General features: G+C 42.1%; 1 protein-coding gene across 4 annotated transcripts in view; it reads left to right on the top strand.

Annotated features, from left to right (window-relative positions):
• The window catches only part of NCEH1 (neutral cholesterol ester hydrolase 1), a 93,268-nt gene that overhangs the window by 53,895 nt on the left and 15,976 nt on the right, over positions 1 to 23,397 (top strand). For all 4 annotated transcript variants that reach the window (XR_013413654.1, XR_013413653.1, XM_001084048.5 and 1 more), the window contains exons 2-3: positions 17,886 to 18,114; positions 20,598 to 20,667. Coding sequence is in view for 2 of the 4 variants with exons in the window: in XM_001084048.5 (XP_001084048.3) it covers positions 17,886 to 18,114; positions 20,598 to 20,667 (299 nt within the window). In the remaining 2 variants the exon portion in view is untranslated. The remainder of the gene's footprint in view (positions 1 to 17,885; positions 18,115 to 20,597; positions 20,668 to 23,397) is intronic.

The raw sequence follows: 23,397 nt of genomic DNA, 5'->3' as shown, positions 1-23,397 counted from the left end.
GCCAAATTGTAAAGACCATCAATGCTAGGAAGAAACTGCATCAACTAACGAGCAAAATAACCAGCTAACATCATAATGACAGGATCAAATTCACACATAACAATATTAATCTTAAATGTAAATGGGCTAAATGCCCCAATTAAAAGACACAGACCAGCAAATTGGATAAAGAGTCAAGACCCATCAGTGTACTGTATTCAGGAGACCCATCTCACGCGGAGAGACACACATAGGCTTAAAATAAAGGGATGGAGGAAGATCTACCAAGCAAATGGAAAACAAAACAAAGCAAAAAAAGCAGGAGTTGCAATCCTAGTTTCTGATAAAACAGACTTTAAACTAACAAAGATCAAAAGAGACAAAGAAGGTCATTACATAATGGTAAAGGGATCAACTCAACAAGAAGAGCTAACTATCCTAAATAGATATGCACCCAATACAGGAGCACCCAGATTCATAAAGCAAGTCCTTAGAGACCTACAAAGAGACTGAAACTCCCACACAATAATAATGGGAGACTTTAACACCCCACTGTCAACATTAGACAGATCAACGAGATAGAAAGTTAACAAGGATATCCAGGAATTGAACTCAACTCTGCACCAAGTGGACCTAATAGACATCTACAGAACTCTCCACCCCAAATCAACAGAATATACATTCTTCTCAGCACCATTTCACACTTATTCCAAATTTGACCACATGGTTGGAAGTAAAGCACTCCTCAGCAAATGTACAAGAACAGAAATTATAACAAACTGTCTCTCAGACCACAGTGCAATCAAATTAGAACTCAGTATTAAGAAACTCACTCAAAACCACACAACAACATGGAAACTGAACAACCTGCTCCTGAATGACTACTGGGTACATAACGAAATGAAGGCAGAAATAAAGATGTTCTTTGAAACTAATGAGAACAAAGATACAACATACCAGAATCTCTGGGACACATTTAAAGCAGTGTGTAGAGGGAAATTTATAGCACTAAATGCCCACAAGAAAAAGCAGGAAAGATCTAAAATTGACACCCTAATATCACAATTAAGAGAACTAGAGAAGCAAGAGCAAACACATTAAAAAGCTAGCAGAAGGCAAGAAATAACTAAGATCAGAGCAAAACTGAAGGAGATAGAGACACAAAAAACCCTCCAAAAAATCAATGAATCCAGGAGCTGCTTTTTTGAAAAGATCAACAAGATTGATAGACCGCTAGCAAGACTAATAAAGAAGAAAAGAGAGAATAATCAAATAGATGCAATAAAAAATGATAAAGGGGATATCACCACCAATCCCGCAGAAATACAAACTACCATCAGAGAATACTATAAATACCTCTACGCAAATAAACTAGAAAATATAGAAGAAATGTATAAATTCCCAGACAGATACACCCTCCCAAGTCTAAACCAGGAAGAAGTTGAATCACTGAATAGACCAATAACAGGCTCTGAAATTGAGGCAATAATTAAGAACCTACCAACCAAGAAAAGTCCAGAACCAGACGGATCCACAGCCAAATTCTATGAGAGGTGCAAAGAGGAGCTGGTGCCATTCCTTCTGAAACTATTCCAATCAATAGAAAAAGAGGGAATCCTCCCTAACTCATTTTATGAGGTCAGCATCATCCTGATACCAAAGCCTGGTGGAGACACAACAACAAAAAAAGAGAATTTTAGACCAATATCCCTGATAAACATCGATGGAAAAATCCTCAGTGAAATACTGGCAAACTGAATCTAGCAGCACATCAAAAAGCTTAATCACCACAATCAGGTGGGCTTCATCCCTGGGATGCAAGGCTGGTTCAACATATGCGAATCAGTAAACATAATCCATCATATAAACAGAACTAAAGACAAAAACCACATGATTATCTCAATAGATGCAGGAAAGGCCTTTGACAAAATTCAACAGCCCTTCATGCTAAAAACTCTCAAACTAGTTATTGATGTGACGTATCTCAAAATAATAAGAGCTTTTTATGACAAACCTACAGCCAATATCATACTAAATGGGCAAAAACTGGAAACATTCCCTTTGAAAACTGGACAAGACAGGGATGCCCTCTCTCATCACTCCTATTCAACATAGTTTTGGAAGTTCTGGCCAGGGCAATCAGGCAGGAGAAAGAAATACAGGGTATTCAATTAGGAAAAGAGGAAGTCAAAGTGTCCCTGTTCGCAGATGACATGATTGTATATTTAGAAAACCCCATCATCTCAGCCCAAAATCTCCTTAAGCTGATAAGCAACTTTAGCAAAGTCTCAGGATACAAAATCGATGTGCAAAAATCACAAGCATTCCTATACACCAAAAACAGACAGCCAAATCATGAGTGAAATCCCATTCACAATTGCTTCAAAGAGAATAAAATACCTAGGAATCCAACTTACCTAGGAATCCAAGGGATGTGAAGGACCTCTTCAAGGAGAACTACAAACTACTGCTCAACGAAATAAAAGAGGACACAAATGGAAGAACATTCCATGCTCATGGATAGGAAGAATCAATGTTGTGAAAGTGGCCATACTGCTCAAGGTAATTTATAGATTCAATGCCATCCCCATCAAGCTACCAATGACTTTCTACACAGAATTGGAAAAAACTACTTTAAAGTTCATATAGAACCATAAAAGAACCCACATAGCCAAGACAATCCTAAACCAAAAGAACAAAACTGGAGTCATCACACTGTCTGACTTCAAACTATACTACAAGGCTACAGTAACCAAAACAGCATGATACTCGTACCAAAACAGAGATATAGACCAATGGAACAGAACAGAGCCCTCAGAAATAATACTACATATCTACAACCATCTGATCTTTGACAAACCTGACAAAAACAAGAAATGAGGAAAGGATTCCCTATTTAATAAATTGTGCTGGGAAAACTGGCTAGCCATATGTAGAAAGCTAAAACTGGATCCCTTCCTTACACCTTATACAAAAATTAATTCTAGATGGATTAAAGACTTAAATGTTAGACCTAAAACCATAAAAACCCTAGAAGAAAACCTAGGCAATACCGTTCAGGACATAGGCATGAGCAAGGGCTTCATGACTAAAACACCCAAAGCAATAACAACAAAAGACAACGTAGACAAATGGGATCTAATTAAGATAAAGAGCTTCTGCACAGCAAAAGAAACTACCATCAGAGTGAACAGGCAACCTACAGAATTGGAGAAAATTTTTGCAATCTTCCCATCTGACAAAGGGCTAATATCTAGAATATATAAAGATCTTAAACAAATTTACAAGAAAAAAACAACCCCATCAAAAAGTGGGCAAAGGATATGAACAAACAATTCTCAAAAGGAGACATTTATGCAGCCAACAGACACGTGAAAAAATGCTCATCATCACTGGCCATCAGAGAAATGCAAATCAAAACAACAATGAGATACCATCTCATACCAGTTAGAATGGCGATCATTAAAAAGTCAGGGAACAACAGGTGCTGGAGAGGATGTGGAGAAATAGGAAAGCTTTTACACTGTTGGTGGGAGTGTAAACTAGTTTAACCAATGTGGAAGACAGTGTGGCGATTCCTCAAGGATCTAGAAATTGAAATACCATTTGACCCAGCCATCCCATTACTGGGTATATACCCAAAGGATTATAAATCATGCTGCTATAAAGACATATGCACACATATGTTTATTGCATCACTATTCACAATAGCAAAGACTTGGAACCAACCCAAATGTCCATCAATGATAGACTGGATTAAGAAAATATGGCACATATACACCATGGAATACTATGCAGCCACAAAAAAGGATGAGTTCATGTCCTTTGTAGGGACATGGATGAAGCTGGAAACCATCATTCTGAGCAAACTATCGCAAGGACAGAAAAGCAAACACTGCGTGTTCTCACTCATAGGTGGGAATTGAACAATGAGAACACTTGGACACAGGGTGGGGAACATTACCCACAGGGGCCTGTCATGGGGTGGGGGGAGGAAGGAGGGATAGCATTAGGAGATATACCTAATGTTAATGACGAGTTAATGGGTGCAGCACACCAACATCGCACATGTATACATATGTAACAAACCTGCATGTTGTACACATGTACCCTAGGACTTAAAGTCTAAAAAAAAAAAGAAAGAAATGGTTCAGGGGTTGCTTTTATTAAAGGAAAAAGCCTTACCAAGAACTCCTTTTACCCTCTCTATCTGCCTAAAAATTATTTTTTAATAACTCTTGTATTATTACCAGGGAAGGCTCAAGAGAGTGATGTGCTGTTGAGGAAGAGCTGAAGGAAAGGGGAATGAGGGAGGTGGCTGCTTGATCCAGAGTGGTCAAGCATAGAGCTATGCTGCCATAGTCACTGAGCCCAGGAAAGTTGCAAATCCTTTCTGGGCCTTAGTTTCCCTTTGGGTAAATATGGGAAGCTAAACGTTAATTTCAGATGTAAAATCTTCTAGTTTTATGATGTAGGTTTGAGAATAAATGTGCTCATGTGCTAGGTCTGACCCACAGACCGTGGCTGAGTGACAGATGAAAAAATGTATGCAGACACAGGTTTTTTGCCTGGCTAGGGGACCGGGCTGCTCACAGACACCAAGGAGGGTTCTGTAAAGAGTCAGCAGCCACAGCCCTGACAAGCTGGTGCTACAGGCATTTATTTAGTACAGATTTAATGACAAAGGCATTGAGTCAACACATCTTGTGGGTAATTAACATGGTTGCCCCTGGAGAGAGCAGTCCTGTGTGCAGATGATTAAAAGCCAGGTTCCGAGGCCTAAGTAAATTAACTTACCTAGATCAATTCCTTTACACGTTTATCTGCCTTTTGTTCTACTATTGCATACTTATTTTGTGCTTTACAGGTTGGCTTAATAATTCCATCCAGGCCGGGCGCGGTGGCTCAAGCCTGTAATCCCAGCACTTTGGGAGGCTGAGACGGGTGGATCACGAGGTCAGGAGATCGAGACCATCCTGGCTAACACGGTGAAACCCCGTCTCTACTAAAAAATACAAAAAAAACTAGCCGGGCGAGGTGGCGGGCACCTGTAGTCCCAGCTACTTGGGAGGCTGAGGCAGGAGAATGGCATAAACCCGGGAGGCGGAGCTTGCAGTGAGCTGAGATCCGGCCACTGCACTCCAGCCTGGGTGACAGAGCGAGACTCTGTCTCAAAAAATAATAATAATAATAATAATAATAATAATAATAATTCCATCCAGTGCTTTGCTGTGTGTAGAGAGTGCCACTGTGCTCCCATAGAACCCTTTAGGTCCATGCATGCCCTCATGTGGGACAAAAGGTTTCCTCTACAAAAATAATGCTAAGTAAAATAAATAAGGGAAGAAGGACTGGTGTAGGAAAAATCCCTAGCCAGATGGGGATCCACCAAAGGCCTGGAACCTGAGCAGGTCTACACCCTGATTTGTAGCACTTGCTGATTCCATGATGTAAATACTCCCACCCTGGCCAATTTCAAGCCACTGATGTAATGTCAACTTGTTACCAGAAAGGTGTCCCAACCTAGACTCCAAGAGAGGGTTCTTGCATCTCACTCTAGAAAGAATCCAGGGCAAGTCTGTAAAGTGAAAGCAAGTTTATTAGGAAAGTAAAGAAATAAAGAATGGCTACTCAGGGGCAGAGCAGCCCCAAGGGCTGCTGGTTGCCCATTTTTATGGTTATTATGTGCTAAACAAGGGTAGATTATTCATGCCTCCCCTTTTACAGGGTAACTTCCTGATATTGCCATGGCATATGTAAACTGTCATGGTGATGGTGGGAGTGTACCAGTGGGGACCACCAGAGGTCACTCTCATTGCCATCTTGGTTTTAGTGGGTTTTGGCTGGCTTCTTTACTGCAACCTGTTTTATCAGCAAGGTCTCTATGACCTGTATTTTGTGCTGACCTCCTATCTCATCCTGTGATTTAGAATGCCTTAACCATCTGGGAATGCAGCCCAGTGAGAGGTGACAATGTGCTAGCAGCCCTCGCTTGCTCTCGGCACCTCCTTGGCCTCAGTGTCTGCTCTGGCCATGCTTGAGGAGCCCTTCAGTCCGCCACTGCACTGTGGGAGCCCCTCTCTGGGCTGGCCAAGGCCGGAGCCAGCTTCCTCTGCTTGTTGGGTGGCATGGAGGGAGAGGTGCCGGTGGAACCGGGGCTGTGCATAGCACTCGCGGGCCAGTGCAAGTTCCGGGTGGGTGCGGGCTTGGCGGGCCCTGCACTCGGAGCAGCCAGCCAGTGCCACTGGCCCTGGGCAGTGAGGGGCTTAGCACCCAGGCCAGCAGCTGGTTGTGGATGCACCAATCAGCACTCTGTATCTAGCTAATCTGATGAGGACTTGGAGAATTTTTATGTCTAGCTGGAGGATTGTAAATGCACCAATCAGCACTCTGTATCTAGCTAATCTGATGAGGACTTGGAGAATTTTTATGTCTAGTTGGAGGATTGTAAATGCACCAATCAGCACTTTGTGTCTAGCTCAAGAATTGTAAACACATCAATCAGCACCCTGTGTCTAACTCAAGGTTTGTAAACACACCAATCAGCACCCTGTGTCTAGCTCAGGGATTGTAAATGCACCAATCAGCTCTCTGTAAAATGGACCAATCAGCTCTCTGTAAAATGGACCAATCAGCAGGATATGGGTGGAGCCAGATAAGGAAACAAAAGCAGGCTGCCTGATCTAGCAGTGACAACCCGCTCCTGTACCTTTCTGTGCTTTGGAAACTTTGTTCTTTCGCTCTTCATGATAAATCTTGGTGCCGCTCACTCTTTGGCTCTGTGCCACCTTTATGAGCTGTAACACTCACTGTGAAGGTCTGCAGCTTCACTCCTGAAGTCAGCGAGACCACAAACCCACCAGAAGGATTGAACAACTCCAGATGCGCCACCTTTAAGAACTGTAACACTCACCACGAAGGTCCATGGCTTCATTCTTGAAGTCAGTGAGACCAAGAACCCAAAAATTCCAGACCCACCAGTAGGTCTCAGACTCATTTTACCCATCCTCTATTCAAGACAGAGATGCTCTGGTTCACATACCTCTGACAAACTGACTTGCAAAATTCCTGTGAATTTATCAGTTGGTTTGTGAAACCCAGCAAAAGCTGATTTCAGCATACCAGTGAAGGGCATCGCCAAAGAGAATAGCAAGTTAAAAAAAATGAAAAATGGCCGGGCGCGGTGGCTCAAGCCTGTAATCCCAGCACTTTGGGAGGCCGAGGCGGGCGGATCACAAGGTCAGGAGATCGAGACCAGAGTGAAACCCCGTCTCTACTAAAAATACAAAAAATTAGCCAGGCGCGGTGGGGGCGCCTGTAGTCCCAGCTACTCAGGAGGCTGAGGCAGGGGAATGGCGGGAACCCGGGAGGCGGAGCTTGCAGTGAGCCGAGATCGCGCCACTGCACTCCAGCCTGGGCAACAGCGTGAGACTCCGTCTCAAAAAAAAAAAAAAAAAAAAAAAGAAAAATGTTAGGCAAGTTATGCTTGACTGCAAGGGGTAGGGTGGTGAGAAATGAGGTTGGAATGTAGAGTGGGACCAGACTGGAATGCCAACTTTAGATTTTTCTTTTTTTCCTGTAAGAAACAGGAAGTCAGCAGAAGTTTTTAAGCAGGCAGGTAATGTGATCAGCCTTTCAGGGTAGAAACTCTGACAGCAGTATGCAGCAAGTTATAGAGAAAGAGGGTTATCTAGAATTCAAGTTATCAGGCAAGTGCAGAAAATAATGAGCATCTTAGCCAAGGCAGCAACGAGAGCGGGGGTGGAGCTAGGGGTAGAACTAGATCAGAAAACATTGGCAGGTGGAGTTAATAGGGTTTGATGAGGTGATTGGAAATCATGTGAGATAAGCTGAGGACGGTATTAAGGTTTCTAGCTTAGAAGTTAGACTTATGGTCAGATAATTGAGAATTTACGTTGTTAATTGCTCTGGGAGTGGAGAAGGGAGAGTAGGCCATATTAATTTTGAGGAGCTTATAGATTAGATCCTGGAGATGGTTGGAAATATGGGTGGAAGCTTGAGAAAGATAGATCAGGGACTAGAAATTAGTATAGAATACAGGTCATAGTCTTTGAATTTAGTAGTCTGCTGGTAAATACTTCCTATTTGCCATGATAGTACATTGGCTTGCTCAAGGAAAGAAGGAATTGTGAAGTTGAATGAAGTAATAAATGGAAGTTTTGAGAACATCATCATTTAAAGGGCCAGTGGTCAGGAGAGGAAGAACCAATCAATAAAAGACCAAAAAAAAGAAAAAAAATAGGAGGAGTGGGGGATTAATTGTTAATGTGGCAAGAAAACAAGAAACTGGAGAAGTTAAGAGGGAAGAAAGTTTCAAGAAAGCACAAGTTATCAAATATCTGCAGTGAGGCCAAGTAGGTCATTGGCATCGGCTTTGACATTGTGGTCAGGGGTCATTGGTGAGTCTAATAAGGATAGTTTCATCAGAGAGATGGGGCTGGAAGCCAGATTGCAATGGGTTCCCTTCAAAGAGGGCAGTCTTTGAAAAGTCACTTTTTTTTTTTCTTTTTTTTTTTTTTTTTGGCTGGAGTCTCACTTTGTTGCCAGGCTGGAGTGCAGTGGTGCAATCTCGGCTCACTGCAATCTCTGCCTCCTGGGTTCAAACGATTCTCCTGCCTCAGCCTCCCGAGTAGCTGGGATTACAGGTGCATATCACCACGCCAGGCTAATTTTTGTATTTTTTAGTAGAGACAGGGTTTCACCATGTTGGCCAGGATGATCTCGATCTCCTGACCTCATGATCCACCCCCTCGGCCTACCAAAGTGCTGGGATTACAGGCCTGAGCCACCGTGCCTGGCCAAAATGTCACTATCTTCTTTGGGACAAAGATAGAACTGACATCCACAGAAATCAAGTTCTGTTTAGAGATATATCTTCTCACTTTGCCTCCTTGCCCCCTATAAATTACCTGTTATGAATTCTCCCTTCCATCTACTTTCCAGAGCCTATGTCCTCCTTCCTCTAGGATCTCAATTCACTCAATTCTTTTTACCTCTGTAAGTTTGTCTTTCTCTCTTGACAAGCTGTTTCCCAAGAAGCACACTCAAGTCTCTCCCAACTATTCTAGTGCCTTCCTTATCTCTACAAACAGTGGACATAATCTGTCTGCATTTACTCTCTCTGTTTCTTCAACTCCTGCTCACTTTGCAAGCCATTACAATATGATTTTCAGCCCCATATCTTGGATGAGACTGTCTTTCATAGGTTCACCAGTGAACCCATAGCCAACACCAATGACCTACTTGGCCTCTCTGCAGACATTTGACAACCTGCTTTCTTGAAATCTCTTCCCCCTTAATATCTCTGGTTTCTTGTTTCTGTTGCCACACTAACAATTTGTCCCTTTTCTCTGTTTTTCTCACTCCCCCTCTTGTCCTTTTTTGTTTTTTATTGATTGGTTCTTCCTGTCCTGCTCACCAGCTCTTTAAGTGATGGTGTTTCCGAAGCTTCCATTTTTTTTATTTTATTCAACTTTACCTGAGCAAATTAACTTTCCCTCTCTGGTGGAATTTACTGTGTGGCCTAAATCCTCCCAGAAATGGTGCTCAAACATCCCTGTCCTTTGATCAGAGTTGGGTTGGAATAGAGATCTAGCCCTTAGCAAGTGAAGGTATGTTTTCGACCTTGTATTCTAGTTGAGAATGGGAAAGGGGACTTTGATGCCTTGCAGGTTCTCTTTCTGTCCTTACTAGGTCAGCATGGTGGGCAAAGGGCTATAGCGTGAACACTGCCCCATGACCAGAAACATCTGTTTGCCTTTCCCCAACCTTCTTTCCTTCTCCAGCCTTCTGATCATGTATCAAAGGGGAGGCAGGAGGCTGGGGAAGAACCAGTAGCACACTGATACTCCGTACACATAAATAAGTTAGCATCTGGTCAAGTTTCAACGTGAACCAACTACCTGGGTAGGGAGCCAGTGTGCCACCAGATTTTACTGTCTCGTTCCACTGAGGCATAATGAGTATCCTTATTCCCCTTCCATCTCCTTAGGCAGAATTCTTCCCCTAGATCCTGGAATGGTTATGGAGGCAAGTTTTAAGACCTCTAGAACTGTTCTAGATTATTTCAGCTAACCAAGACAGGGTAATTTGCAGCCCATAAGGCCCTTAACACAATTCTGTGTGTTTCTGGATTTCCCAGCTACTTCTAAAGAGGTTTCAGGAAACTGTTACTTTCAGGTGACTTGAGGGAATTGGAATCTTTACTTCATTAACACTCAATTCACCTCTGTTGGTACTGTGTCCAGGCAGTCTCTTTGGACAGCCTCTGTCTTTTCTCTCCGAGGCTGGGTTCCATACCTCTACTTTAAGGTCCATCTCTTAATTGAACATTAAACATTAATATTTTAATTAAATTCTCATATTTTCATGCAGCTAAATAAATGTTCCGTGAGATTATAGATTTTTTTTTTCTTATAATAGGCACAATTAGAGCAAAATATAAAGAGAATTAAAAAGCTGATGGACTGAATGAAATGACCATAGTGGAAAAATTGGAGAGTCACTGACATAGAATACAAACCTTCAAATGTGAAGAACGAATTGGGTAGCGAGTTAGAATTGATGCTTAAGTATTGATGTTGCTGGCTCATGTTGAAACTTGACCAGATGCAAAGTCATTAATGTGTATGGGGTATCAGTGTGCTGCTGGTTCTTCCCTAGCTGCCTCCTTCCCCTTAAATATGACCATATAAATAAGCTTTTTAAAGATCACTTTTTTAACCTGCAACAATTTCAGTACTTGATAATCCATGTAGTACTAATAACAAATGTGCATAATAGGAAAAATGATAGTCTCAGCTTCCCTAGAAACACTGGAATATCTGTCGCTGGGCTCACTTTTTTACGCAATGATTTTCTGGAGCAGAGGTGTAGTATCGGTGATAACTGACTCAAAAGGGCTTCTTGGCCGGGCGCGGTGGCTCACGCCTGTAATCCCAGCACTTTGGGAGGCCGAGGCGGGCGGATCACGAGGTCAGGAGATCGAGACCATCCTGGCTAACACGGTGAAACCCCGTCTCTACTAAAAATACAAAAAATTAGCCGGGCGTGGTGGCGGGCGCCTGTAGTCCCAGCTACTGGGAGGCTGAGGCAGGAGAATGGCGTGAACCCGGGAGGCGGAGCTTGCGGTGAGCCGAGATCACGCCACCGCACTCCAGCCTGGGAGACAAAGTGAGACTCGTTCTCAAAAAAAAAAAAGGGCTTCTTATGTGACAGGCACTGTTCTAGGTGCCTTAGTTTCCAGTCTTCACAACAACCTTTTGAGGTCATGTGTATAATTGCTTCCATTTTTGGATGGGAGATTGAGGTACAGAGAGGTTTGATCATTTGCCCGGGGGCCCAGTGCTGGTAAGTGAGGGAGCTTGGATTTTAGCCCAGGTGCTCTGGCTCTGGAGTCTATGCTGCTGACTTCTGTGCTACACATGCCTCCTTTAGATTGAGTCTGTTATTGCCATGCTCCTTTTGCCTCCATTTTGCTTGTATACCTTACCTACCCATAGGCATTTGAGTTAAAACACTTTCCAGGCCACGTGCGGTGGCTCATGCCTGTAATCCCAGCACTTTGGGAGGCCGAGGCAGGAGGATCATAAGGTCAGGAGATTGAGACCATCCTAGCCAGCATAGTGAAACCTCGTCTCTACTAAAAATATAAAAATTAGCTGGGCATGGTGGCGTGGGCCTGTAATCCCACCTACTCGGGAGGCTGAGGCAGGAGAATCGCTTGAAACAGGGAGTCAGAGGTTGCAGTGAGCCAAGATCGCACCATCGCAGTCCAGCCTGGTGACAGAGGGAGACTCCGTCTCAAAAAAAAAAAAAAAAAAAAAAAGAAACAAACAAAAAAAGCCAAATAAACAAAAACAGAACAACAACAAAAACAAACCACTTTCTAATACTTGCACCTTAGTTCCAGCCCTTTTCCTTGTTAGCCATACCTATGATGGGGCATCCTCTAAGACCTAATTCAGGGCTAGACACCTTACTGGATTTCATCCCCAGACAGAGGTGATTCCTTTCTTCTCTGAGCTTGTGCAACCCTTTATCTAGGCCTTTCTTACCACTTACTGCTTAGCTAACTAGCATCAGCTATTCATTTGCAAGCCTTGGTTCTCCTCTATTACTGTAAGTTTCCGATGATTCTCTTTCTCCCCTACAAAGTTATCTGCCCATAGGATATACTTCACAATTTATATGTTGACTTAATCAAGACAGAACAACTCCATATATAAACATAACTAATTTATTTATTTATTTATTTATTTATTTATTTATTTATTTATTTTTGAGACGGAGTCTCGCTCTGTCACCCAGGCTGGAGTGCAGTGGCCGGATCTCAGCTCACTGCAAGCTCCGCCTCCCGGGTTCACGCCATTCTCCTGCCTCAGCCTCCCGAGTAGCTGGGACTACAGGCGCCCGCCACCTCGCCCGGCTAGTTTTTTGTATTTTTTAGTAGAGACGGCGTTTCACCGTGTTAACCAGGATGGTCTCGATCTCCCGACCTCGTGATCCGCCCGTCTCGGCCTCCCAAAGTGCTGGGATTACAGGCTTGAGCCACCGCGCCTGGCCTAAACATAACTAATTTATATATTCATAAGCAGAGCACAGTTTTGCTTGGTTTCCTTTGATTCTTGTTTGTCCTTTGATCTTCAGCCATCAGACCTGGGTAGGGAGCCAGTGCCCCACTGTATTTCTTTGTCTGGTTCCACTGAGGCGTAACGAGTAACCTTTATCCCCTTCCATCTCATTAGGCAGAATTCTTCCCCTAGACCCTGGAATGGTTATGGAGACAAGTTTTAAGACCGCTAGCATTGCCCTAGCTTACTTTAGCCAAGATGGAATAATTTACAGCCCATTGCACTTAAAACTTGGCTTGCTTCTGTGTTCTCCTGGAGTTTCTCTGCTACTTCTAAAGAGGTTTCAGGAGACTGGGTGCAGTAGCTAACACCTGTAATCCCAACACTTTGGGAGGCCAAGATGGGTGGATCACTTCAGGTCAGGAGTTCAAGACCAGCCTGGGCAACATAGTGAAACCCTGTATCTACTAAAAAAAAAAAAAAATACAAAAATTAGCCAGGTGTGGTGGTGGGCACCTATAATCTCAGCTATCTGTGAGGCTAAGGCAGGAGAATCGCTTCAACCAGGGAGGCAAAGGTTGTATGAGCCAAGATCATGCCACTGCTTTCCAGCATGGGCAACAGAGTGAGACTCTGTCTCAGAATATATATATATACACACATACACACACACACATATATATATGTATATATATGCACACACACACACACACATATATATATATAAAAGAAATAGAGGTTTCAGGAAACTTTGTTACTTCCAGAGTGTTACTTGTGTGAATCTGAATCTGATTTCATAAGCTCAAGGAAATATAACTTGATATATATTTTAAGGCTACATCCTTTAGGTAGAAACTTATTCCCAGTGAGTTTAGGAATTCCCACTCATCACTATTTTCTTTTAGGTTTTGCAGGATCTTATACAGTGTTGAGGCATTGTGGTTTGGGGAAGCCATCTGGATATCTCTCATCCTCACCCCACATCACTGTTCTACCTGATCCTTGGTGTTTGATCCTTACAGTTTGTCCTGAGATATCCTTTGTTCTTATCTGTAAGATAGTCGATCTTTCAGATCCATTAGATCTTTCAGATCATTTATATTCTTATTGAACTCTTGAGTACATACAATGGGCTGTGGAGAAAAGATAGATTGTCTTAGGTCCATCTGCAAGACATTCATGCAGAGCCTGCTACATTTATGCTTTCATTGGGCATGCAGAATCATTCTGTTTTTCCTTCACCAGCTGGAGCCTGGGGCTCTAAGGCCATTTGAGGCACTATCTTTCTAGACATACCTTGCATCTACTCTTCCCTAAGGTCTTGCCGCTTTCCAGGGTTCTGTCTGGGCATGAGGCACAGTCAGCTGCTTCAGATTCCACAGACCTATCTGGGAGTTGTTGCACCCCAGGGTTCTTTTTTCACTGGCTCCCAGATATTTATCCATACAGCCCTCACTTCATATCTGCAACATTTTCTCTTCCTCTCTTCTACCATCTAGCCTGGGAAATCACTTTCTATTCTAGGAGACTTATTCATCATGTAATCCTCTAAATCAATGCCTATTTTTAAAAAGATTCTCAGCCAGTCGCAGTGGCTCGTGCCTGTAATCCCAGCATTTTGGGAGGCTGAGGCAGGTGGATCACTTGAGGCCAGGAGTTTGAAAGCAGCCTGGCCAACGTGGCAAAACCCTGTATCTACTAAAAATACAAAATGTAACCAGAGGCGGTGGTGCATGCCTGTAATCCCAGCTACTTGGGAGGCTAAGACACAAGAATAGCTTGAACCTGGGAGGCAGAGGTTGCAGTGAGCCGACATCACGCCACTGCATTCCAGCCTGGGTAACAGAGTAAGACTCTATCTCAAAAACAAAAACAAAAAACAAACAAAAAAAGAAGATACAGGTTTTTAAAAATCCAAAGGAAGAAACTCACTCCTGTTTCTTTGCTTTTTTCTCATATCCCTTCAAAGAAGTAACAACTATAGAAAGGTGTGGCTACTGAATTTATTTTCTGGGCAGTATGGTAGGAGGGGAGTAATGTGAAGAGTTAAGGGAACGGTATTTGAGGGAAAAAAAAAAAGTTAGATAATATTCACAAGTTTATCATTGATATCACATAGACATGCAAATGTTATCCCATACTGGATAGGGCTCAGAGCAGCTTCCATGGCCCACATTTATCTACACCAGCATTTCTAGGGCAATTCTGTAAGTCCTGCAGCCCCCTCAAGGTTTTAGAAATCCAGCTTCTATACTGGCTCCTTAATGTCTAGGCTTCTCTTCTCTTCTCTCTGTAAGCAAGATAGTAGTATTTACCTCACAGAATAGTAGCCAGAATTCAGCAACCTACCCTCGCACTCACTGTAGGCACTCAGGCAGTGATAGCTATTATTTATAATAGTAACAAGAAAAGTAATTAACAACAGGTTACTGTTCATATCCATTTTCAAGTTTTCAGACAGTCTCAATATTGGCTGTAGTATAATTCTAATTTATCAATACAATTGTAAATATTAGCACAGTCTTTCTTATAGCAGTTTTCTAAATTCTTTTTCTACTCATCCACCTACCCTTTCATATTCCTGTCTTTTACACTGCATAAACAAATTGTCCCCCCCCCCCTTTTTTTTTTTTTCGAGGCAGAGTCTCGCTCTGTCATCCAGGCTCTAGTGCAGTGGTACAATCTCGGCTCACTGCAACATCTGCCTTCTGGGTTCGAGTGATTCTCCTACTTCAGCCTCCCAAGTAGCTGGGATTACAGGCATGTGCCACCATGCCCAGCTAATTTTATTTTATTTTATTTTTTTGAGATGGAGTCGCACTCTGTCGCCCAGGCTGGAGTGCAGTGGTGCAATCTCGGCTCACTACAAGCTCTGCCTCCCTCCCGGGTTCAAGCCGTTCTCCTGCCTCAGCCTCCCGAGTAGCTGGGACTACAGGCACCCGCCACCACGCCCAGATAATTTTTTTGTGTGTATTTTTAGTAGAGTCAGGATTTCACCGTGTTAGCCAGGATGGTCTCTGTCTCCTGACCTCGTGATCCGCCCATCTCGGCCTCCCAAAGTGCTGGGATTACAGGCGTGAGCCACCGCGCCTGGCCCCAGCTAATTTTTATATTTTTAGTAGAGATGGGGTCTCACCATGTTGGCCAGGCTGGTCGCAAGCTCCCGACCTCAGATGATCTGCCTGCCTTGGCCTCCCATAGTGCTGAGATTATAGGCATGAGTCACTGCACCCAGCCAAATTGTCCCTTTTCTAATCAGCACTTCTACCCCCACACCACTGTGTTGCTATTGTAAACAATGCAGATGGTTTTTTAGGTATTCTGTGAATGCAAGCGAAACATAAGCTAATGTGGAGAGATGTTTCTGAAAAGGTATGAACACATTGAGTCAAAACTGCATGTACTCAAGCAGGCATTACATAAAGGAAACTCGAGGCGGGTTCTCTTGTAAAATGTACAGTCTTCTCATATCTGTCATATAAAGACAATTCACTTGTTTTACAGCTTCATATAGTTAAAGAAGCTCATATAATTTGTCTCAGATGTTTAAGAAAGTCTTCATTTAATTAAAAAGAAAAGTACAGTTGATAATATAACAGAGCCAGGTCTGCCATTTCTTTGTTCATATTTCATCGTTTTGTGCCGGTCAAACTACTTGTCCTGTGACAAGTGGAATGGAGCTTGCCTATTAATTGATAATGGTGTTAACAAGGGTTTATTATATCTACTCTAGAAACTTTGGAAATACAGTGATTCTTAGCTATTCCCTGGCAGATCTCAATATTCTCTAAATTAGACTAACATTTTATCACAAAACTCGAATGGTGATTGTCTTCTTCCAGTTTACCAAAGAACTTAAGTTGATGGTTAGAATCCTCTGTGCAGGTACATGTGTGCACACATACGTGCATGTACACGTGCATAAATTACTATCAAAACATGGACAGTTTTAACTTGTTAGTAAACTGGGCAGTTGATGTCAGGGCACATGTAGAAGTTGAATTTTCTTAATATTCATTTGCTCTGCTGCTGCTTATACTTGCCAGCAAATGATATTAAAAGAATTCCTGAAATAGCTGTTCATTGTTTGATTAATTGCCTCTTGTTCTTGTTTTTCATTAACACTTGCTAATGCTTTCTTAATATAGTGCTTTCTAACTCTTTTCATGACAGGAGATATATATATGTGTGTGTATATATATATACACACACAGTTATAATGTCTATATGGTACACTGGGGTAAAGGGCTCAGGAATTTGCCCAAAGGCTGAGGCAGTGAACACACAGGGACCCTCTTCAGGGTGTACTGTCGTGCCCTGTGCACAGCCAGAGAAGCTGTAAGGTGCCATATTGCAGACATCGTATAGTCCTGATTTCTGCTAGCAACATTGTTTCTTTGATCTTATGATCATTAATCACCAGTGTTCTGTTTCATAGTCTACAAAAGAGCACCGTTAACTCTCCAGCTGTTCCCCTTCCTGATGAACTTGGGAAAGTGGAGAGAAGGGAATAAACTCAGAAGTGTCTTTGCTTGGTGGGTAAATCAGGTCTCCTTGCTATGTCCCTTCTGCAACCAAATAACTTTCTGTGAACGCTTAATGCAGAGCTTGATACCCTGAGGGTTCAGAAGGGAAGAGACCATCAGGCAGTAGAGTCTTTGCTGCACATTTCTAAAAAGCTTCTGGTTATATCTGAGCTGATCTGCTTCTAAATGCCAGGGCCTCAGTTGACCATGTTTCTTCTTTCTCACACACTCCTTTCAAAAGGACAAGACACACTTAAAGATACAATTAAATATATTGAAGTTACAAAGCAATTTAAAGAAATTAAATAATGAGACACACTCAAATATGTAAGTTACAAAGGAATTTAAAGAAATTAAAGTAAATAGAAAATTTTCCTCTTATTTGCATTGAAATAAAATATATTATTTCTTCACTCCTAGTATGTTATTGGAACTGTGATATACTTACTTAGGAAAAAAAGGTACTGAATCCGGGGATTCAAACCTAATCTTAGGTTTGAGTCCCAGAACTACCACTTAAATGAAATGAGCAAGCATAGTTGTTTTCTAAGCCTTCTAAATAAAATGGGACTGATAATACCTGAGGAGATCTCGTGTATGAAAATATTTTGTCAACTCCAAAAGCAAAAGGTAAATACAATTGGTTTTTGTATTAAAAGGGCTCAATGAGCCCTCCAGTCCAGTGGAAGTTGCTTGTAGGAAATCAGACACTCGGTTGGTGAGGGCAGCTCTGGTGATGCCAAGTTGACATGCGCTTTCCCTCTTTATTTCCTCCCTCGCCCTGCAGAGTAACCTGATCCACTACCTGGGACTGAGCCATCACCTGCTGGCACTGAATTTTATCATTGTTTCTTTTGGCAAAAAAAGTGCATGGTCTTCTGCCCAAGTGAAGGTGACCGACACGGACTTTGATGGTGTAGAAGTCAGAGTGTTTGAAGGCCCTCCGAAGCCTGAAGAACCGCTGAAACGCAGTGTTGTTTATATCCATGGAGGAGGCTGGGCCTTGGCAAGTGCAAGTACGTCCTGGTCACCTTCAGATGGTTTGTTGTTCTGGTTGGCCTTGCGGGAGATGTGTAATTGAGTTTGGTTTTCTTAGTGGGAAAGAAGGGGACCATTTATCTTGGTTCCCCTGGATGGTCCCTGTTACTCCCTGTTACTCCTAATTTCAGCAAAATTATTACTAGTGCCCCCTTTTCACTCTCAAAAGGGTCCTGGTTTGGGTGATAAATTATATGGTTATCCTATGTAAAAGTTCTTTGCTTGTTGGTTTGTTTGTTAATTCAGGTAGACTGTTTTAAAATATTTCCTATGATCTAAATCACAGACTTACTGTGCAGTACTGTTACAGCTTTCTGCACCAAAACAAGGTGAAGTTTCACCAGGCATGCATATGGGGAATTATCTGTGCCTCTTTTGCCAACTTGTGTTTTGAAGATATATTTCTATGAAATAGACCAGGTATTCCTTAATACACATGTTAATGTTTTATCTGCTTATGAAAGCAAAGGTTAAAATATAAAATGTATGCAACCATTCAAAGGAAACAATCTTGCAAAGTTCAAGAATATTTTCTTTAGATTTGGATGATTTTCATGACTAGAACACATTCAAAATGGCAGGCAGCCAAACAGAGCTGCCCAGAAGAGAGCCTCCCAAGGCGGAAGTTGGGGCCTTGTCTTTGCTAATAATGGTCATAGAGCTACTTCCTCATCTTCAGTCCAGAGCTTTTGGCATCCCCTTAGTTTAAAAGCAATGACAACTTGTTTTGTTGATTTTATCATTATGTCATTTTTTTTTAAAGCAACAAAGGTCAAAAGGTATAACTTTTTCTAGTAATCTTATTTAATTCCATATCCATTGTTTTTTCTTTTATTCAGTGATTTTTTTTTTCACATTTTCAATAATTGTTCATGAGTATATAGGTTTGCCTGAGACCAAGGGGTTTGCTGGGCTGCAGATCTTTCAGTGCAAAAGCTCAAACAGTTGTGGGCAAGTCTGGACCACTGGTCCGTCTAAGGTATGCTCGGGTGTAGGGATACAAAAATGAATAAGAAGGAGTTTCTGCCTTCAAAGAGATTGAGTCTGTAGCATTGGACGCTTGCGAGGAGAAACACTGTACTGGAGGACAGGTAGTATGGGTGCCAGGAATGGGATGGGTTACAAGAGTCAACCTGGCCTTTTCTGCATAATTTTGACTGATCACTTCTGCCCGAGGAAGAACTTGAGCAGGTGGAGGTCACAGGTGTCTATGTAATTCTTAAACTTCTGATTCTAAGACTGCCTTGGTAACCCTGTAAATAAGGAAATATTTGTCTCTCAGTTGGCACAATATAGATCTCAATTTACTGAGAGCAACTAAGGATTTGAGACAGAGTGTTGCTCTGTCGCTCAGGCTGGAGTGCAGTGGCGCGATCTCGGCTCACTGCAAGCTCTGCCTCCTGGGTTCACACCATTCTCCTGCCTCAGCATCCCAAGTAGCTGGGACTACAGGCGCCTGTCACCACTCCCGGCTAATTTTTTGCATTTTTAGTAGAGACGAGGTTTCACTGTGTTAGCCAGGATGGTCTCAGTCTCCTGACCTTGTGATCTGCCAGCCTCAGCCTCCCGAAGTGCTGGGATTACAGGCGTGAGCCACCGCGCCCAGCAGGATTAAATTCTTACATATTAAATTGGTTCTGTTACTGCAGACCTTTGGATCCTCTAAGAAATGCTAAGACTTCTCTAAAATTCTGGTTTTTAATGTGTTCATTTAAAGAGAATACCATATTCTTCAAACCGATCACTTTACTAAACTGCAGCAAATGAAGTGTTAAAAGAGCAAAACATTTTTTAATTGGTTTATTATTTTTAGTCATAAGATCTCACTCTGTCACCCAGGCCAGAGTACAGTGGCACTATCACAGCTCATTGTAACGTCAAACCCTTGGGCTCAAGTTCCTCAGCCTCCCAAGCAGCTGGGACTGCAGGCGTGCACCACTATGCCTGGCTAATTTAAAAACATTTTTTAATAGAGGCAGCATCTGGCTATGTTGCTCAGACTGGTCTCAAACTTCTGACCTCAAGTGATCTCCTTCCTTAGCCTCCTGAAGTGCTATTACAGGCATGAGCCACCACTCCCAGCCTAAAATTGCATGATTCTAAGGAAGAGACTGCTTATTTGCTGTGATTTTTTAGAAAGGTATATACATTTGAAGAGCTATAAAATCAGGATCAATTTGGTGCATTTCATATAGTCCATTATGAAATAAATATTTAGATGGTAATATATTCAAAACTAAACTATGCATTTCCTGTTATTTATAGTAGTTGCATGTTATTAGAAATCAGATTTAATTTTTCACGTGTACATGTAACTCTTATCACTTGTTCACATTTAGTTTTTATTATTTGTTTTCAGTATTAGCTCCAAGCCTAAAAACAATTAACACTTAGCAGAATTTAAGAGTGAACAGTATTAAATGAACTGTTTTGTAATAATTGTTCCCTTTGTGTCTTTTAGAAATCAGGTATTATGATGAGCTGTGTACAGCAATGGCTGAGGAATTGAATGCTGTCATTGTCTCCATTGAGTAAGTAATTAATGCTAGTCATAGAAAACTTTTCTTATGAAGGAATTCTAGATAACTTTGTTTAGTTATCTAGAATTACTTTGTTACTTTGTTTTACAAGTGATAAAGTATAAAATAAAGGTCTCGAGTTGGCAAAGTGATTTGCCCAAAATCACACTCAGCATAATCAGAAAAATGATTTCTGATATAACAGAATTTATTGAACTAGCTTTATAACACTTCAAATTACCTTTTCACATTTAGTTCTGAAAACTTCTGAAAAAAGGATTAACTAAAAACCTAGAGAAGTATGCAATCAGTTACCTGCAACATATAAGTTTAATACTAACTTTTTAAATCTAAAAAGTAGTAAGGATTTTAAGAGAATCTCTTTTACAGCCAAGAGTTGAAAAAATTACTCTCTTAGAGTCAGGTTCTGTGACTTGGACTTTGGGAATAGAAATATGTGTTCAACAAATTTTTTTGGTGTAGTTAGTAGTAATAGTAGTAATATTAATGTTTTGAATTGTCTCTATCAGTCCTGTATAAGCCACTTTTCTGGGCAACTAAGAAGAAAGTGAATAATAATTATAACAATTATGATGATAATAATACAACACAAAAATCACGCTGTCTTTTTTGTGCCAGGCACTGTGCGAATGCCTTTGCACATGTGTCTCTTCTACTTTAGGTCTTTGTTTAGATACCATCCTCTCAGCCAAGCCTTTTTTATGACAAGCCTTTGTAAGATTGCAACCCACATTTCTCTGTTTCATTTCTCTCCGAAGCTATCATCAATATCCAACAAATCACATATTTGACTTATTACATGTTTATTGTAATAAGTGGAAATAGACAATATGAATTTTATAAAGGCAAACATTTCAGGATTGTTGTTTGTTTTGTTTATTGCTGAATCTTTAGTGCCTGGAAATATTCCTGGCCTATGGTGAGCATTCAGTAAATATGGAATGAACGAATGAAGCATCTTTATTCTCATATAAAACATCCAAGATATTTTGATATCTTTTTCATAAGTGAGGAAATTGAGACCCAAGAAGCTAAGTAATATGCATAAGGCCAGATAGCTAGCTCGTCACATAGATGGGGTAGGGGAGTAAGTGAGATAGTTCCCGAGGTCTCTGGACCTTTCTGATCCAGTTTCAAGCCACTGTTGAAGGAAGCTTATAACGCTGAGTGGCAGGGCCATGACATCAACCACTTTTCCTTGCCCCAGGCTCATTCAGTTCTCCTCTTCCCTCTGCCTCTCTGTCAGCTGCTCTCCTGTTCATGGTGCATCACCTCCTTGCTCCTACTCCAGATTTAAGCAGATCTGTTCTGCAGTCTCTTGGAAGGGACTGCTCAGAGTCACTGAGACAGTTCTGACCATGTGGACAAAAGCCCTAGAGCCACCTAAAAGCTCTAGAGTCACCCAAAAGCCCTAGAGTCACCCAAAAGCCCTAGAGTCCAGATAGCTGGAGCCAAATCTGCTGAGGAAGCAGCCACCGCAACTGGGCCTTTCCGGACTCTCCTTGAGGCCTCCCAGATTACTCAAGTATTGTCAGTGCAGTTTGGTAATACAGGAACCTTCAAGGAAGTGATTTGGGCAGCTGGCCTGGGCAGCTGGCCAGAGGAAAGCACAGGGGATGTTTAAGCAGACAAGGCCGTACAGCTTGATGTTGAGGAACAAGCTTCAGGGGCCGTTCAGTTGGTTTCTTGTGTAGCCCCAGCTCCTTGCAGGGCTGAGAAAAGGAGAGAAGCTGGGCCTGTTTCAGTTGGCATCATGCGGATTTTCCATTCACCACAGGGCTTACCCTCTGGGCTTCAATATCACTATTTGGCCACATGCCCTAAACCGTTCCTCCATTCCCTTCTCCCCTTATCAGCATCTGTCTCAAGTAAAATGGGTATTGTCAGGCTTATCATAAGACACAGAAGAATAAGACATGTTTAAGAAGATTTTTTTTGAAAAGGGCTAAAATTTAGAAGGAATTGCTTTGATTTTAACTTTGCAGTGTTCTTAATCTTTACAACGTGGTATCCAGATGGGAGACATCAGCGTACGGCAGTCAAGTTCCATCATTCATGACTGTGACCTCAAGCAGGTCACTTAAACTCATGTGCAAAATGGGGTTGAGAACCCTTCCTGTATGTTTAGAATGTGAGCTACTGGGAAAAGAGCGAGGTATGGTGGTGCACCTTACTTGGGAGGCTGAGGTACAAGGATTACTTGAGCCCAGGAGTTTGAGTCCAGCATAGGCAACATAGACCCTATTTTTCAAAAAACAAAGCAAAGCCTGGGCATGGTGCTCATGCCTGTAATCCCAGCACTTTGGGAGGCCACCTGAGGTTGGGAGTTTGAGACCAGCCTGATCAACATGGTGAAACCCCATCTCTACTAAAAATACAAAATTAGCTGGGCATGGTGGTGCATGCCTGTAATCCCAGCTACTCGGGAGGCTGAGGTAGGAGAATCGCTTGAACCCAGGAGGTGGAGGTTGCGGTGAGCCGAGATCGCGCCATTGCACTCCAGCCTGGGCAACAAGAGCGAAACTTGGTCTCAAAAACAAAACAAAACAAAACAAACAAACAAAAAAAGCAAAAACAAAAGAATGTGAACTCCTGGAAACAGAAATCACGTCTTCCTTCCTTTGCATCTCCAGAACCCAGTGCAAGGCTTGGAGTGTGCATGCTAGGTAAATGCATGCTGAGTTGGGATAATGACTGCAGAGAGTTGTCACGAGAATCATT

The sequence above is a fragment of the Macaca mulatta genome, chromosome 2, assembly GCF_049350105.2.
Source record: "Macaca mulatta isolate MMU2019108-1 chromosome 2, T2T-MMU8v2.0, whole genome shotgun sequence".
Taxonomy (NCBI): Eukaryota; Metazoa; Chordata; class Mammalia; order Primates; family Cercopithecidae; genus Macaca; species Macaca mulatta.
This window is presented reverse-complemented; position numbering and strand designations above follow the sequence as displayed.